This window comes from Bacillus rossius, chromosome 5 (assembly GCF_032445375.1).
Source record: "Bacillus rossius redtenbacheri isolate Brsri chromosome 5, Brsri_v3, whole genome shotgun sequence".
Taxonomy (NCBI): Eukaryota; Metazoa; Arthropoda; class Insecta; order Phasmatodea; family Bacillidae; genus Bacillus; species Bacillus rossius.
Window position 1 is genome coordinate 59,453,892 of NC_086333.1, and position 17,993 is coordinate 59,471,884.

Below are 17,993 nucleotides of genomic sequence, written 5' to 3' on the forward strand. Positions count from 1 at the left end.
AAATGTTTTGATTGGATACATGAAAAATAATTCCTGTGATATGTCCAACCCAACTAAAAGTAAATACTTAAATACAATACTACTTGAAATAATATGACATAAATAAAGTATACAAAAACAAAATTTCAACTTTGTAAAAGCTGTATTTAAAAATTTATCAAAAAGTCAAATTCAACTAAACATAAATAGGATGAAACTTATTAAGATAAGTACTTCTCAATGGAGTGTGAAAAATATTTTTTTTTTTTTAAAAAATTCAAGAAAATATAGTGACAGATAAACATTAAAATAGGAGCAAAACACAAGAGCGTGTATTTGTGTATCATGGAGAGTGGACAGATATGTTTCACTGAATGTCAAACAGTAGCACACAGTACATACTGCAGTGATGATGAATATGCAATGTAATAATTGTATATCCTTGTACACAGTTCCAGACACACTGAGAGGATTGTCACAGCCCGAACTTGATTGCATTGTCTCTCTCCAACACAACCTCCATGCTTGGGACGGACACCTGTAACAAGAACGACAACTGCGGTGACAAAAGCCCCAGTGGTGCCGGAGCCAAAAGAGACACGCAACAACTAGAGATGTTAGTTTTCCGGAAAAGTAAATTAACTGACAAATTTTCCAACAAATTACATTTTTCTATCAACTTTTTTTCACACAAACGTAATTTAATAAAACATACATTATATACATTTTCTACACTACCTGATGGCTCACATGACATCTGAGAGTTGGATATGACCCTTTCTACATTCTACCAACTGATAAGATCAAAAAATATGTTTTTAACCAATTTACCAATTTGCAGAAAGACATATTATTTATATACATACACACATACACACACATATATATATCTGTGTGTGTGTGTGCACGCATATGTATATATAAACCTATCTTAAAATATGTTAATCTACTATGGTAATAAAAACAGGACAATTTCCTGGGGAAAAAAAAAACAATTGGTTATATTTTTCCAAAAAATTTTCCAAACAGGAAATTTCCCCCCTCACATCTCGGACAACAAACAAACGAACAAACAAACAAACACCCACGGCTTGCATCTTGTCCCGCACGCTGGCAACCGTGGTGTTCAAGGTCTCTCCGATCCCGTCCAGGTGTTCGGCTCTCCTCTGGTCTGTGCAGTCGCCCGCCACGGAGCGTTCTTCCGAGGCTCTGCGGTACAAGAGCAACCCAGCCACCAGTGTCGATAACAGAGGTCTGCGAGTGTTCCAAAAATACTCTCAATTCGTGAATAATTTTATACTCTATTCTCAGGAACAGTTTGATACTCATTTCAACATTTTAGATAGATTTTTTTTTGTTAAATTATTTGTTACCAATAAATATACCAAATGAGACTCACAAAAAAAGTTATAAAGAAAATAATTTAACACATTCAATGTTAAGATGATTTATATTTGTTTTCAGCAACATTATACATACATTAATTTTAAATGTAACAAATAATGTGATTATAATTTAAATTATTTATAATATTCTGATTTTATGTATATAATAAGTTAGATCAACAAAACAATTTTTTAACTCAATTTTTCTGGTTTAAGAACATGCATTGCAATGTTTGTTTTTCTTTCATATTACACCTTTCTATGTATTTTGGATCAAATTTTCTTAGACTCCAGCGAAGTACAGTGTAAACTCTATATAATGACAATTAACGGACTGAGCATTTTTCGGCGTTATAGAGAGTGGTCGTTAAATGGAGAGAAATAAAAGATATCATTTTACTGTTCTATAATAATATGTATTTACTAATATAGAACACTTTTTACACAAGAACATTAATATTCATACAAATAACAACACTTATTGTATATAGTCTGTTATCTTCGTCTGATGTTTTTTGCTGCTCCAATATTTTAATTGTATTTTCTTATGTATTTTAAAGATATCTTGAGACACTGCCGGATCACCTTGATTATATAAAAAGTATTTTTCTGGTAGATTCGTTGCATCAAGTGCTTAATAAAACTTTTTCGTCAATACACAAAGATTTTCGTTTACTCGTCATGTGCAAGTTCATCATACAAAAGCAAAAGACAAAATTTCTTAGAATCTCCGGTACGTCAGTCGAAGTAAACACGTTCTAGATAGTAATACAACAAAACAGCAAACCAAAAGAACGTACACAGCTGCAGTTCTTATCAACTTCGGCAACTTAGAAAGTACTGCTTAGTGATTGATAATGCCGCATTGTTGTCGTTAAATAGAGTGAGCGTGACGCCATATAGAGTGTATTATTGTATAGAAAACAAGGTAAACCAATCCAAAATCAAGCAATTTCGACGTTTTAAGGAGTTTGTCGTTAAATCGAGTGATGTTATAAAGAGTTTACACTGTACATAAAAAAGGTTTCACTGTACGTTAAAATTCAATTAGAGAAATATATATTTTATATCCTGTATCGTGAAGCCTAGTATCAACAAACTCAGTCAGAATCCACCCAAAAAAATCTGAACGTGAGCAACGCCACTGGTGCTAGATTACAGACTGTGCCGAAACATAGAAGACCGTACTGACGTTGACCAGATGCAGTGCGGCCTGCTTTGACACGTGTGAAACTCACCGCTTGGAGTGGAACACTATCCTCTTGTTGATGGCGACGGGGCGGGGCACGAAGCGCAAGGCGCTCTCGCCAGAAGGCCCGAGGGCGGAACAGGAGCCGGGCGCGGGGGGCAAGGCTGCGGGCGGCGGCTTGGAGGCGGGGGGTGGGCGGGGCACCAGCCTGCGCTCCCGCACTCCCGCCCGTCGCCACGCGTCGCCCGGAAGGCTCGGCCCGCACGGCTGCGGGCAAACACAGTTACCCCCCGGCACCTGTCTGCTGTGTCTCCACGCACACTGCACTTCGTTCACTCTTTCATACTGCACACCTGCTACACCCTCCATGTCAGTTTACTGCATTTTTCACCCCATTATTTTTTATCCATGAGTATTTTTTTCCTATGTTTCACTATGTAAGCACTGTGAGTCATCAAAAAATATTAGCTATTCGTGAATAATTTGATATTTAGTCGACATTTCAAATAAAATCTTTTTTCAAATTATTTGTTACCAATAGTCAATAGATATTACCTGAACCATGTCAAACTCATTCACAAAAAAAAAAAAAAAAAAAAAAAAAAGAACTTGTATAGACCTAGATGATTTATTGAGAAATTTAGAATTCACACTTTGTTTTATATTTAACAAATAATGATTATGAATAAAAATTTTCAATAATATTAAATTTTATGTATACAAATACTTTGGCGAGTATTTAATTTGGTATTTTTGACGTGATAACGTCTTATAAATTGATAAACGCCGGCTGCACGCACGAAAAATTGTCACGTTCCGCCTGAGCCGAGCGTGCAAGAACCGGCCAACCACCGTGCGAAAAAATCTTCTATAATATCAAACAGGTTAAGGGGGGCTTTTTAACTAATTGTTCATGATTATATCTAAACAAATTATTTAAATAAATTTGCAAAAACTGTAAATAATATTTGAAAATTAAAAAGTATGCAATTTTTCATCAATGTTTTCTTATGACATTATCACGTAAAATTATTGTCTGTAAACTGACTTTACAGACAACCCCCTTTTTTTGTATTTACAGGTCACTCGAGTAATAGGCGAGTTCCTCCTCAAAAGTTTGATTCCGGGTGACTCATGTACTTTGAGAGCATATATTGGACACACGCATTAACCAATTTGAATCAAATAAAAATTAATTCTATTCAAAAAATAGTGATCAACTAACCACTTTTTAAAAGCTTAAAAAAAAGGTTACGATATAACAAATGTGAGACGAAATTACGAAGAATAGTCCGAAAAAATTACAATTTCGAGGCATATGGCATAGGAATGGCAAAAAGCGACAAGTAGAAGAAAGAACAGCCTGCAACGAGTCCTAAAAGGCGCCACTTATTGGTGCTGAACGGTCCGCACTGCAGGGAGAGGAAGAAATCTAAGATCGCGGACGTAATTTAGAACTTCCTATTTACACGACGTATTCACATTAAAAACTGGCAGCAGCGTCCCAACACATCCTACCGCAATTTTTTTTCTGTAAGCATTGCCTACATTTTACTTAATTATAACTCACGAGGAACTTTAGTGGTTAGAAGTTATTTCATAATTTCAGTACAATTCTTTTTAACGTAAAGTTCAGAATTTTCAAAGTAGGAATAAAATATCACTACGCCTTCATTTTACATTCTGAGCACTCATTTTTCATCCCATTCGCGTGGTTTAGCGACTTAAAGCCTCTTAAGAACACGGAGACTGGGTATCTTCCTACATTTGCTTTGTCTGCTCTACCTCAGCGAGCAGGAGCTGGAAGAGCTGCTCTCCGAGAGCAAATGTAATAGTGATCATCCGACGAGTCATGCAAAAATATGTTACCGAGGATACTAACGAAATGATAAATTTTTTTTTTAACTGTATTGATAACTAATTATTTTCATAGTATATATCATCATTATGGTAAACTTGAGAGAAGTTTGGTTGGATACTACTTATTTTATGACTTAGTAGTGTATCTGACCGGATTATTACCTAATTATGGGTCATAACAGCTAATTTTTTTTTTTTTTTCAATATCATTCTCATGCTTGTTTTGCTATTTGTGTGTGTAATCTGTTTTCTTTCTACATGGTTATTCTGTCAATACACCAAATATTGTACAGTTAATTTTTTCATAATATTATAAGTAGGTACTTTATTCCCAATATACACCACCTAATGGCAGCCGCCATCGACACTGACATTGGGTAATGCTCAAAATCCCAATTTCAGAGCATAAATCCGACACAGGGTATACAGATATTTTGATTATACATATTAAGTACACAAGTAAGTTAAAATAAATATATTTTCAACAGCCACAAAATCTGCAGTGGTTGTAAAACTTCATTCATATTAACATAATTCAAATGCTTAGTGTTCTGTCTAAAATATTTTTTTCTGTTACAATCAAAATATGTTGTTCATCTCCAACTTCCAAGCCGTATATCGTCCTTGGGAAGTACTTTAGACCATAAGTAGTACTGAGGTTTTGAACCTATTTTGACATGATGAATTTTCAGCCAGGTTTGTTGGTCTAATTCGGTCAGCCTATATAGTCAAAAAAACCTCAGAATAGGCCTTGAAAAAGCAGGAAGCCAACATTTCCGGACAGTCATGCCTTCAGGGGCCGCCGGCTGGACCACCGAACAGTCTGGAGGTCTTCAAGTGTCAACGCAGCAGGACTTGCTTCGTACCTGAGACACTTCCGGCGCTGGGGTGGCGGTGCGAGGGTCTATCGCGACTGGGATCCCCTTCCAGATGCACGCAGGGCCCGTCTCGCTGGCTCCAAGTGTTGCCAGCCTATCCGCGGTTACCGGCAGGGCCGGGTGCTTCTTCCTGCGGTGGTACGTCTTCGGAGGTGCACTAGCCTCCCCTGCAACCACCACCAAGAATTAAAGAGATAACGACAGGGTTTTGCGTGATTAACAGAGACAAGATTTTATGGGTTAATTTTTAGTAAATTTAAGTTTTAAAAACTTAAGATTTCAGTGCAATTGTTTTTATTATTATAAATTCTGTTTTTAAACACTTATTTGCCCAAAATAGTGTAATGTTGACATGCTGTATTTTTATGATAAAATAATATGAAACGAGTTTGTCTAAAACAGAAACATTCAGAACAATAAAAATAAATTGGTGAGCATTTGTAACTCAAAAGTGATTCAGTACGAGAGGCTTGATCAACCTGGTACAGAAATAATGTCATTCCTTGAATATCAAACATTAAAAGATGACTTAATTTGTGATTTGAAATAAGCTTAGGTTAAATGCTGCTTATTTTGATGATATAACTTGCATTTTGGTACCATATGATATGGTGTATTAACTTGTATTTCTGTGTTATGCGATGTTTTGACATGCTAATTGGTGTTATTTCTGTACAATTCACCATATAATCTTATCCTTAGTGATAATCAAATTAAAAATATTAATGAATTATGTATTAACGTTTCACTGGCATTAAGGGCAGTACTCCAAGATCAGACCTGCCAACATTCAAATTAAAAAAATCATGAGGTCCTCGATAAAAATTTCCAGGCCCATAAATACAGGTTAGATATAAAAAACAACAAATGAGAATCTTTAAATTTAAGTGACATACCTGTGCATATGTTACGTGGTCTCTGCTTCAAAATTTATTTCAACAAATAATAGGTTGCAGATTTAATTTAGTTTAACATAATTTAGCGCTGTCGTGTAGTGATCATGCAGGGCCGCAACTAAAAAAGATGTAAAATAACATTCTGCTCGTGTAACACTATTATCACTGTTCACAGCAAAATTAATTTTTTTATTGGAAGCAATACACTTCACATGTTAGTTGTGTTTTTTGTAGCGACATGTTTCACAATGTCTCCTCTTCCACTATGCGAGATAGAAAAATCAGCACGGCACATGCTACAAAACGCAAAATTACTTCCTTTACGTGACTCGAGTATTGATGGAAACTCGTTACTGTAAGCTTTCGTAAAACTTGTTTTGTATCTTTTACAAACAAAATCTTGGGGCCCCAAAAAATCGTGAGGAAACACTATTTTGGCGTGAGGGCGTGAGATGGGCCTTAAAATCGTGAGCCTCACACCAAAATCGTGAGAGTTGGCAGGTCTGCAAGATGTACAGGTAAGGTAGCAAATAAGCACTGCCTGGTTGGGATACAATAACATAACTCAAGGGCTGTATTCCAGAACATGTCCAAATGTCCTAATCTCAATAAAGAAACAAATCAGCAAACATTTTAATGAATTGTTTCCTGCATGAGGCTAGAAACTGGTTTCAACGAGCGCATGTTTCCTAACCATAGATAATTTTACAGAAAAAATACTAGAGAGGGCAGAACTGTAGCACAAAAACAGAACTGTGTGTTTAATTTTCTCATGTACTTTTTAAGTTGCGATTATTTCTCGTTATGACCATTAAATCATAAAAAATGCATTAGCTATGTGCATGTGCAGAATTTGGATGCAGATAGGCAACGGATAGGACACCAAAATTTGTTCCCTAAAATTAAGGGACAAGCCATGTCTTATCGTGCACTAGGAATACAATTAGGGTGTAGGTGTAGCATATTCAACACCTAAACCCTTGTTTTTGTGTCTAGGAATACAAGCCTAAGTCATTAAATGCAATGAGGGGTGATGAGATGAGAATGGCGCACTGACTGAATGAACAGAAGGAGGAAACAGGAGAACCCAGAAAAACCCACCAGCTCACTGAAGCATCCGACACATTTCCCTCTTGCATAAGATCCAATTCAATTTCTATCTATAATCAAACTGGGATTAACTTAGTGGGAGGCAGGGGCATATACAGGAGGGAAGGACTGGGGAGGGGTTAATACACCCCCCTCCTCAAAATCTTAGAATATCTATTATTTCCACCAACAAATGGAAACAATTTGAAAGCAAACAGCAGGCAAAGTGGTTCTTTCGCCCACCCCCATCCTCCCCATCCATCCCCAAGAAATTCTGCGTACAGGTCAAACTTATGGAGATGGAAAATTTCATTTTCTGTATTATTAAAAGTAAAATTTAGTTTTACAGTGAGTTTTTTATGCTCAAATGTTGGGTTAAGTAATTGTTTATTAGTTTATTACAGGACAGCACACACAATGACCTATTTTTCAATCACTTGCCCAAACTAATTGATAACTTGTGAGAATAAGTAATTTAGAGAATGTTTTTTAAAATATTATAAATAATACTAAATTTAGTCTAAAAGTAGTTTAATCCAATTAATTTGGTCAAATTTAGTAAGAACTGTAATCGTTAACGAGAAAAATCACCTAATCTATTTGAACGTAATATTTGGGGCACATTTTTGTTGCTTATTTCAGTAACACATTAATTAAGTATGGTAAATTTAATTTATTGTTATGATACCAAGTTTAAAATTCCTTACTTCCTTTATTTGGTATTTGACAAGTGTTTCCAGAAATTAATGAGATGCTACAAAAATGACTGTGATCATCTCCAGATAATCGTTTCACAGTAAGGACAGCCTACAGATTTAGATTCAGTAGATTTCTGAACACAAGTGAAGTGTTTGTGTACTGCATGTCTGCTTATTGGGACATAAAAAATATGCCACTGTGTGGCCATCTGGTCTTTCTCTGTCTGTGGGAGAGGTGGCTGTCACACATCCCCCCCCCCCTTGTTTTTATTTTTTTCCTATTCCTGAGTGGCAAAAATTATTGTTTCTTCTTCAGTTTCTTGTCCTTTACATAAAACTAGCACTCAGAAATTTTGAGCCAGGCTGGAGCACTATGTAAGTAGCAATTTAATACACCAATACTCCAAAGTGTGCTTTTCACAGACCTAACACAAGAAAGTTTCCATAAATGAAAGATTGATGCAGCTCCTGGTGGGAGGCAAGTGATCTGACCACTCAACCACCATGAGACACTTGTTTGATTAATGTCCGTGAACAAGGAAGCACAAGTGGTTATACATTTTTCTGTATTAAAATCTGGTCAACATTGAGGTAATTAAGACACTTTAAAAACAACAAGGACTTGGAGTATCGGGACAGGAATCATTAATTGACTTATAATAAGAAACCATCCCACCAAGTACCTGGAGTGACTTCCAGAAACCAACAAAACAGAAATCAAAGTGGCTGGAACAAGATTTAAAACAGGATATTCTGGAATGAGAGTTCCGTGATTTTGCACTGCACCACGCCGCTCCACAGGACAACACATGCCTTGTTGCCCCTACACTCAAGGTTTATAATTAGCGTGCAGACTTTCCACCTGCAACACGTTTCCGAGAGATTTTAGGTGCTAACCGTTCTTTCAGTATGAGGAAATGTCTGTTCCAACCACTTTTACTATAATACTAGCTGCAGTATCCGGTGTTGACCGGGTTGAACACTGAGTGATATTTTGTCTGCGAGTTAAAGCAAAATGGATAGAAGAGTGGTTGACGTAGAGAAATGACACACAATTGCTGTTTGTATGTCTATGACCTATGATTTTCTGTTTACCCATGATGATCAGTTGAACAGTTTAGAAGTTGATGCACTGCAACACCATCTAGGGGCAAGTTACAAAAAAATAGATAGCTTAACAACTTTCTCCATGAAAAAAAGCTTTGATGTACCCACTTTCATGGTGATCAGTCTGTGTCTGAGTTTATCAATGTCATACATACCAACATCCTATTTGATATATATAGATACTATACTTACCTGAATATAATACTAAGATTTTTATCAAAATTGTGGAAACTAAAAGTGGGGTCGCATTAATATCGCAAACTTGTATCTCGCCACTGGGAACACCTTAGTTGAAAAAGTACAGGCTCTAGCTCTTAAATGTGTCACTTATGTTACTTTAGACAGCTGTAATTACCCCCTAATAAACCTCCACTTAGTTGGGGGAAAAAACCACATGCTCTGCCTATGAGCTGCATCACTTATGCCACTTTAGTCCGGAGCTTCCTGAACCTCTGCACAGGTGTGACAGGTGACAGGTGCAAATGCAGTTTGTCACCAGTTATTTCTGCATCTCTTCACTGTGGCTGCTGGGGAATGCATCCCCCCTTCCATGCTTTCTGAACAGCTTCTCCCCCATAGTCATAAAAAATTTTTAAAAAATTTTAACTGCAGTTTGGTATTTAAAAAATGATCATGTAAATTTACTGATGACAGTAAATATAGACTAAATTTAATAATTAAAATATTTTAGATTTGACCTTGGAGAAGTACACAGGCTACGCTTTGTCGCAAAAAGAAAATTTGAACGGGGTGAAATAGGGGATGTAAGTTTGTGTGAGCAATCAATCATTTTTTTTTTTATACTCTTTCACGCCCGAACCGCTAAACAGATTTGAGTGAAATTTGGCACACAGCTAGCTCATATCTTGGAATATGACCAAGGTTACATATAATTATGAAATTCCATCATTAAGAGACTGAAAAAGAGATAAATTCAGATTTATAATAGAAAATCATAGAAGGTAGGTAACAAAAATACTATCAGTGAGCGTGTATTATTTCTCTATGTCCACCACACAGTCATATAGCACTATCCATTTTGCTTTAACTTACAGAAAATATATCACCTTGTGTTCAGCCTGGGCAACACTTGGTAATGCAGCTAGTAAACTCATAATCAAGGAAGTTTGGGGTCGCATTATATTCAGAGTCACATTATTTTTGCGTAAATAGAAATCTGGTCTGTTTCCATAGAAATGTAACACCTTGCAAACACAAATGGAACACTGAACCTATTATCACATTTTTACACAAACTTAAGTTATAATAGTTTAAAATAATTTTAATAATTTTACATGGATCATAACCTGAACTTACCAAACAGGTTAAGTAGGTAGGTAAATATACTTTCTTTTATTAAATATGTACCAGCAAGAAGAATAGTTTGACAAATTTCTGTATAACACAGTTAAGAATTCAGGTAAGCTTGATGGAAGAAATACATTAAGCATAGTAAATATTTATACTATGCACCAAATTATTATAGCTTAGTAACAAACAAATAATCACTAAAACCAAACTGAAAACAAAAGCTTTAAAACTTTAACAATAATGAAACAATTTATTAATATTTTTCAAATGAATCTAAGCTTCAGAGAACAAACACAGGCACGAACAACTCTGTTACATCTTAGTGAACAAAGAGAATATGTCCCTGCCCAGAAAGTCAGCCTTCACAATGTAGGTAGCTATAAGCTGTTACCCCACTTGCATCAATGTCACATACATTTCAACTTTCAACAAACCTCCATTCTTCTGTATCTGCAGCGATGAAGCCTTGTGGCCTTTCACGCGTGCTGCCACCTCTCTGCGTCGCTGAATGAGTTTCGTCCGAGTCTCCTCCACAGACTCCATCTCCGGCAGGTAACAGACATGCAGCACGCCGCCAAAGAAAGATCTTCCGTCCAGCTGACGTTTCGCATACCTGAAAAAAAACAAGAGAACACAACACCCAATCATGATGATAAAGATGCAAACAACAAAATATGAAAAAGGTATAATGAATGAGCAAAATAACAGTACTGAGTATTGCATGAAAAAAAAAATACAAACTACTTGAATTTGGCGAATCTTTGGGAGATGAAAAAAACTTAACATCTGAGCATTTTACATTAAAGTAATGCTTAATGTTGTTAGATATGAAGATTTGGTGTATCAAAGTAACACATTATGTATTTTAAACTCTTCTTTAACATACAGTTTAATATAAATTTATAATATTTAAGAGTGATAAAATGAAAACCAACAAGTAGTTTCCTACCTGAGGCAGGGTCTGCATGGATGGAATGTGGCTGACACTCACAGGCGTCGGCTGCCCTACCCGAGGGAGCAGACCTGTTGCTACGATAAGCCTGGAGAGTGCGTGAGGTAAGATGAAATAGGGATGTGGATCAGAGACAGAATGAACTGGTGGGGTAAACTGAAGTCCTCCGAGAAACCCCACAGGCCACAACAATGTATGTCAAGTTTCACACTCGTGAAAAGTCCGTGTTCGATCCCGCTGGGAATCTAACCCGGACCACCTTAGTAGGAGGCGAGTGTAGTAACCACTCGATCACCGCTTCTCTAAGAGTACTTAGTTTATTTTTTAAAATGTTATGCAGTGAGACATTAAAAACAATTTGTCAGGAAATTTTCTACAAAGAAAATAAACTACACAAAATAGAAAAACAACTGATAAATTGCGCTTCAGCTTTTTTCTTACTTGTCATTATGTAAATTTTTCACTGTGATTTAACAGGACTTGCTTGGTCACAAGCGTGTTTCTTCTGCTAAGTTAAGAATTAAGATTAATCTTGACCATCACAATGCGAAGCCACCAGAGCAGACCTATAGCAACTTGTGGGATGACCGCCACTTGTGGTGTGCCAGTGCCACTTACAAGTGTACATTTAAATGTGCAAAGTGCCTCTACTGCTGATTCAGTGGTAATTGTAGTCATGCCTACCAAAAAGTGTAATGAATGTCACTCAGGCATATATGGTGCAATATATTCTTGCACATTCACATTGGCATTTAACGCTGCTCAGACATAGTCATCTTGAATAATACACTTTCATCAATAAAAGAGAATATTATTAAACACCTATTCATTTGTATACACATATGTACAGAAGTTTCCAACAACACTGACTAAGCCTGGCAGGTGATTCCTGCCAAGAAAATAAAGCAAAAACATAGAAACTACTTTTCCCGAAGAAATTAAAAACTAACGCTGCTAAGCAAAAAATTGGCACACAAACTTTCTAATAACAGACATTAACCTATTAAAAATTGTTGACAATATCATTTTCCTTTATTTATAAAGTGCTCAGCTGCAAAGAGTTTGTGATATCAAATGAAAGAGTGTCCAAAAAGGTTAGTTTTAACTGTATATATCTTCTTAAATAATGACTTAAAGAAAGCTGAAAATGTTTTTTGTCTAATTTCTCGCAACGAATCACATGCTACGGGTTGTGTACGATAATGAATGTAACACATGTAATCAATATGTCCATTTTTTATACAAACACATGTGCATGCACACACACATGTGCATTTAAGTGCACACATGGAGTACAAACCATTACCTGACTTTTCCCTCGTTTTCTGTGAGTCACCTAACTTTTTTCCCTGTCTTATGGGTTTATCCAGGAATATAACACATATATTAAGATACACCTTATTATCACAACCAAATTTGAAAAAACATACATTATGTGCAGAAAGGCCTATAAAAACATTATACAGTTTGCAATGTTGTTATTTCCATGAACATTGTCAGTCTGAAAAAGAAAACAATTTTTTTATCAAACTTTGAAACAATACATCATTAGTTTTGATCAGGCCAAAGACTAGGTATGGATATTTGTTTGAGCCTCAGATTAATAGAAAATGGTTCCTTATATTTAATCTGTTTTATATTTTATCTGTCTTATATTTTATCTGTTCCTTATATTTAATTTTTTATTTTTAAAATTTATTAAATATCAGATTCTGATTTTTAGCACCAACCAAATTTATGATTAAATAAACATAATAAAACATATGAAATGAAAAATTACTTACACTGATTTTAAACCTTGTTTATTGTCAGATTCCCTATGCTTTCCAGGTATTTAACACACCTTTTGAATTCCCTGACTTTTTTTTTTTTTTTTTTTTTTCCCTGTCTGCTGGGTGCTCTTTAATAGGCAAATATGATAGTATTAATAATGAAAATTTAATTTGTAAATAATAATAATAATAAATTGTATTAATATTATTACCTTTAATCCTATTAATATTAATTCTTTGTCTAATATAGTATTTGATTGAATTACTAATCATTTAGATATGAATCCTATTATAGGTGGTAATCCTCTAATACATAATAAATATAATATTAAGATTTATTTTTTATTTTTTAATTATTAATTGATATTAGTTATTTAATGTGATATATTTTGAAAAAAATTATATTTTTTGTTATAAGGACAGTTGTATTAAAATATATAAAGATAGATATTATTCATATTATTTTTCTAAGTAATATTGCTGCTATTATTCACACATTAATTCTAATTGATGAATATGCTATTAACTTACGAAGTAATTTATTTTATAATTAATTATATAATTTTTATTAATTATTATTTTAATAATAGATATTATAATATTATTAATGCAATATTTTGAATTAATTAAATAAGTTGATGCTTATTATTGAACATGACATCATACCTCCATGCACGTAATTAAAACCCGGGTGCCAGCCCTGTCCACAGCACGTCGCAGCAGTGTTTGTGACGTCACTTCCGCTCCATGCGCGGGAGTGGCATCCTGGTGTCCTGGTCTCCAGTCCCGCCCGGACCACCACCGAGGCCAGACATGGGTGCGAGACGCTCCAATAAAATCTCTCTTTGTTATTTCTGTTTTAATGTTCGATCTCGTTTGTACCATGTGTGTATATTGTAGCGGCACTTCTTAGTGCTCTGTGCTATGATTAAAGGACTAACTGCAATACCACTGGACTGTAAGTATTCATTTACGCCTTAATCCTCCTGCCCTCCAATTTTTTTGTCGTACACGTGTGTGTGCTTAGGGGCATGTTGAAGGGCCCCAACACGTGGTCCAACTAATAGTTCACAAAAGAGTTCGCTGCAGAGTTCTCTGCATGGTTGACGTCCTCGGTGAGCCACACTGGGCCGGACGGACGGTCCACTTCCGCCTCACGAGTTAGAAGCTGCTTTTTCCACAGAGCTGGCGCTGGGCAAGCAACCACCCAATCACCAGCAAAGCAACCGATAGACATCCGCCACGTCTCCACCCCTCTGTCCGAGATGGGTGGGTGCCAAACACCAACAGTTTAAAAGAGAATACTAAAGAAACATTAATAAAGAATATTAAGCTGTTCTATGGCAAAAACTAAAAAATTACATGAGCATTAGTGTTTCAAAATGTTTTGAAAAAATCTCCTATTTTGTCCCATGATCCACATATGTATGCCCAAATCCATGTGAAAAAATCATAATTGCAAAGGCATGATTGATACTGTATCACAAAATGTTCCTAACAGAAATATAATGCCAAATGTAGTATAACTTGGTTACAACTACTGATTTTACTTTTAAAGAAAAGAATTTTTAGGAAAATTCTCTCATTTACCAAATTTTTCTGAAAAATTGGAAAATATGCTTTACTTTAACAGAAATATACACAAATAAATTTCATCCAAATTTTTTATACAAACTGAACAAAGTAAAACATTTTGTCCATCTTTTCCACCTAATTGCTCACTTAACACTTGAGAGTTGTATAGAACTTGTGTTATTCTACCAACTAACTGGTACAACAACAAAAAATGGGTGGTTAAACATTAGGCGTAGCTAACAATATCCAGAAAAGAAATTATTATATAACTTATATCAACTCGTTTTTAAATTATGAAAACAAAAGTTGGTAATGGAAATAAAAGGAAATTTTCCTGGAAATAAGATGTAGTTATATTTTTCCAGAAATTTTATTTTGAATTACTTAACTTCAGTGGCAGATCCAGGATTTTGGTTTGGGAGGGGCTTGACCCAGCTGAGGCTAGGCTTTATCGAGGCAAACACTAAAACAATAGGGACCCAGATGCTTTTGGAGGGGGCTTGAGCCCCTTAGCCCCCCCTCTGGATCCGCTACTGCTTAACTTTCATCTCTAGCTACAACACAGTAACATACACATATCGCAAATACAATTACAGTCAAAAAAATACAAATCTCCAAAAATATTTAAAAGAAAACGCATGGACATGCCCACCTGGCTGACTGAATCCTGCTGTACTGCAGGTGGAAGACGTCGGTGAACTCCTCCGCGGCATAGCCGGGGACGAAGGCCAGGGACCGGACGTCCCCGAACCTCAAGCACAGGTGTCGCAGCTCGTCCTGCAGCCCCAGGGACGGCACCCCGCAAACCAGCAGGTGCTGGGACTCGCTGTTGATGGTGTACACCTAGGGTGCCACTGCCACGTACAGCTGGTGCGTCAAGGAATGCTACCTGCCGCCCTTCGACGCGACAACGCAGAACACTTCCAGCACGGCATTAACGCAATCGGGATCAAAAACTTGAACCATATTAGACTGTACTTTCAATCCATACGCTGAGAGGAATGATGCATGGTGTTATTTTGAACATGCCAGCCTAGACAAGTGTTAGAGTCCAACCTACTGCATAGGTGTGCTTTCAGAATAAGTTAATAATTAGAATTAGTTAAAAAACTAAAGATTTCCTATAGTTCCACAAATGGTTAGTAGCACAGCAGCAAATCAAAGAGAAAGATTCCTATAACTTTTTAGTATACGAAAAGTTTTAACGTAATTTGTTTTTTGCTAAGAAAAAATTTCCAATCTTAAAATCAATCTGAACTTAAAATACTTATACAAAACAAAAATTTTTCAAGCAAACCACTGACTCTGCTACACCCCAATGAATACCTACAGATACAACGCTTGATTTTATCTGATAAGCAATTGCAACATTTTCTCAACAAAAAATTAAATTATTTTATGAAGTTTCATTCCTGGATTTCTATACTGAAATCTGAGAAACAAATTATCATTTTCTCAACATAGTTCGCAGAACTCAGCCCAACTCTTTGGCAGCCTTGCTTAATAACACACACCTATGTGCTTTCTGCTTTAACGGAATTTGTTGCAAGATACTCTGCATTCAACGCTAACTTTCTCTGGAGCCCTAAAACGCAACTGAATCACACACAAAAATCTGATTTTACTGTCAATGCAACACAACTTAAGAATTCCTTTAATTTTATAGAAGAGAAATAGAACTGTTGTTTATTAGTTGACCTGATATCTCATTTTATAATAACTCCTTTTGTCTATTATATATGCCAAAATTTTCTTTATGAAAACAGTTACCTAAACTTATTTTACCATTAATAAATATACACTACAAAGTATTTATTACAGAAATGTACTATGTACTGCATTTTAAGAAGCTAAAAATGACTGTATTTTAATTTTTTATATATTAACAGCGATGCACATGCACGTATTTTACATTGTATGACTTGATATGTTCTATATCCCGATGCCTTGTGAGACTCTATCCACAGAATGAAAAAAAATATTAAAAGAAAAACCTGCACATCTGGCCATTTTGCATAGCAGTAAGCACTTATGGTTGGTTGGGCAAAGTTTCTGGGTTTGATTTCTGGTCAGGTCTCAGATTTTTGACTTGTAAAAAATTTTTCTTTCCAGGTTAAGGACTAGGTGTGATTGTTCCTTATTGCATAACCAGTTTATATTAAATTTTTACAATTCATATTTTCAAAATCAAATATACTTTGGTTATAGATCAGTTTTGCATTACAAACACATTTAATTGCTTACTTTATTTCAATATTTTATGTTAAAATACAATTGGATACATTTCATGGAATAATTGCCCAGAAATGTACCTATAAGAATCTGGGGCTAGGACTCCAAGGAAATCTGGGGTAGGGGGAACAGGCGAGGAACGTTGTGGAGAAAAACAGGCAGGCCTTGGGCATGCTGGGACAGGTACTAAGGGGAGAAAGTATTGTGCTGAAGGAGAAGGCCTACACCACCATGGTGCACCCCATGCTCGAGTATGTGGCAGCATTGTTTGAGAGAGAATAAGAGGGAGTGCAGAGGTGGGCAGCTAGGTGGGTGAAGGGAAAGTGGAGGCCATTTAATTAGATAGAACGAAGGAACTGGGGTGGGACAGTCTACAGGAAAGGTAGACAGAGAGGTTGATCAGGATGTACCAGATACTGAGTGGGTGGAAGGGTGACAAGCTGGGACACAGGGTAGAGAGAGGGCAATATAAAAGCAGGAGGGTAAACTCCAGAACTTTTAAATAGAGAACAGAAAGGGGAAAAATCTCTATGGCGATAAGGACGATAGGGAATTGAAATATTTTATAGAAGAAAAAGACAGCAGTTCCTGTGGGTAAAGGAAAGGTAGGGGGACTGTTTGCCACCGGACTTGTGCACAATTGCAGCAGGGTTACGTTACCACACAAAATGTGACATTTCAATACATACTACGCATTACACTTCAGTTTTAGGAGGATACTGATATAACCAGCTACCTTGACGGCTGTTAATTTTTTCCCTTGTCTGTATCTAGCTCTTGTCGTGCAAAGTTCTGCCTGTTCATGATGCGGCTGTCGAACAATTTCTCTCTTTATTTTACTACTTGAGGCCATTTTTATTTCAGAATAAAAGTATCTTCTAAAAATTAACATTCCTGCTGACCACCATTATTATATAGATTATGTGCCCAATTACTATTTCACCACTCAAGACATTCCATTTTCATGATTATGTTCAAGTTGTTTCACTTTCACCACTTTGTTTTTAAAAACACAACACAAATGTTATTTAACATATAACCAACATTAGAATTATTAATATTAAAACATA

General features: G+C 35.9%; 1 protein-coding gene across 1 annotated transcript; it reads right to left on the bottom strand.

The window, feature by feature from the left end:
• Nucleotides 1-149: 149 nt before the first annotated feature.
• Nucleotides 150-17,922, bottom strand: LOC134531848 (RNA-binding protein 48). Its single transcript, XM_063367834.1, has 7 exons — nucleotides 17,660-17,922; nucleotides 15,344-15,534; nucleotides 10,827-11,005; nucleotides 5,280-5,458; nucleotides 2,603-2,820; nucleotides 1,068-1,188; nucleotides 150-517 (listed from the first exon to the last, which is right to left on the bottom strand). Exons 1-7 carry the CDS (start codon nucleotides 17,813-17,815, stop codon nucleotides 455-457), a joined length of 1,107 nt encoding a protein of 368 aa, XP_063223904.1. The 5' UTR covers nucleotides 17,816-17,922; the 3' UTR covers nucleotides 150-454.
• Nucleotides 17,923-17,993: the final 71 nt, after the last annotated feature.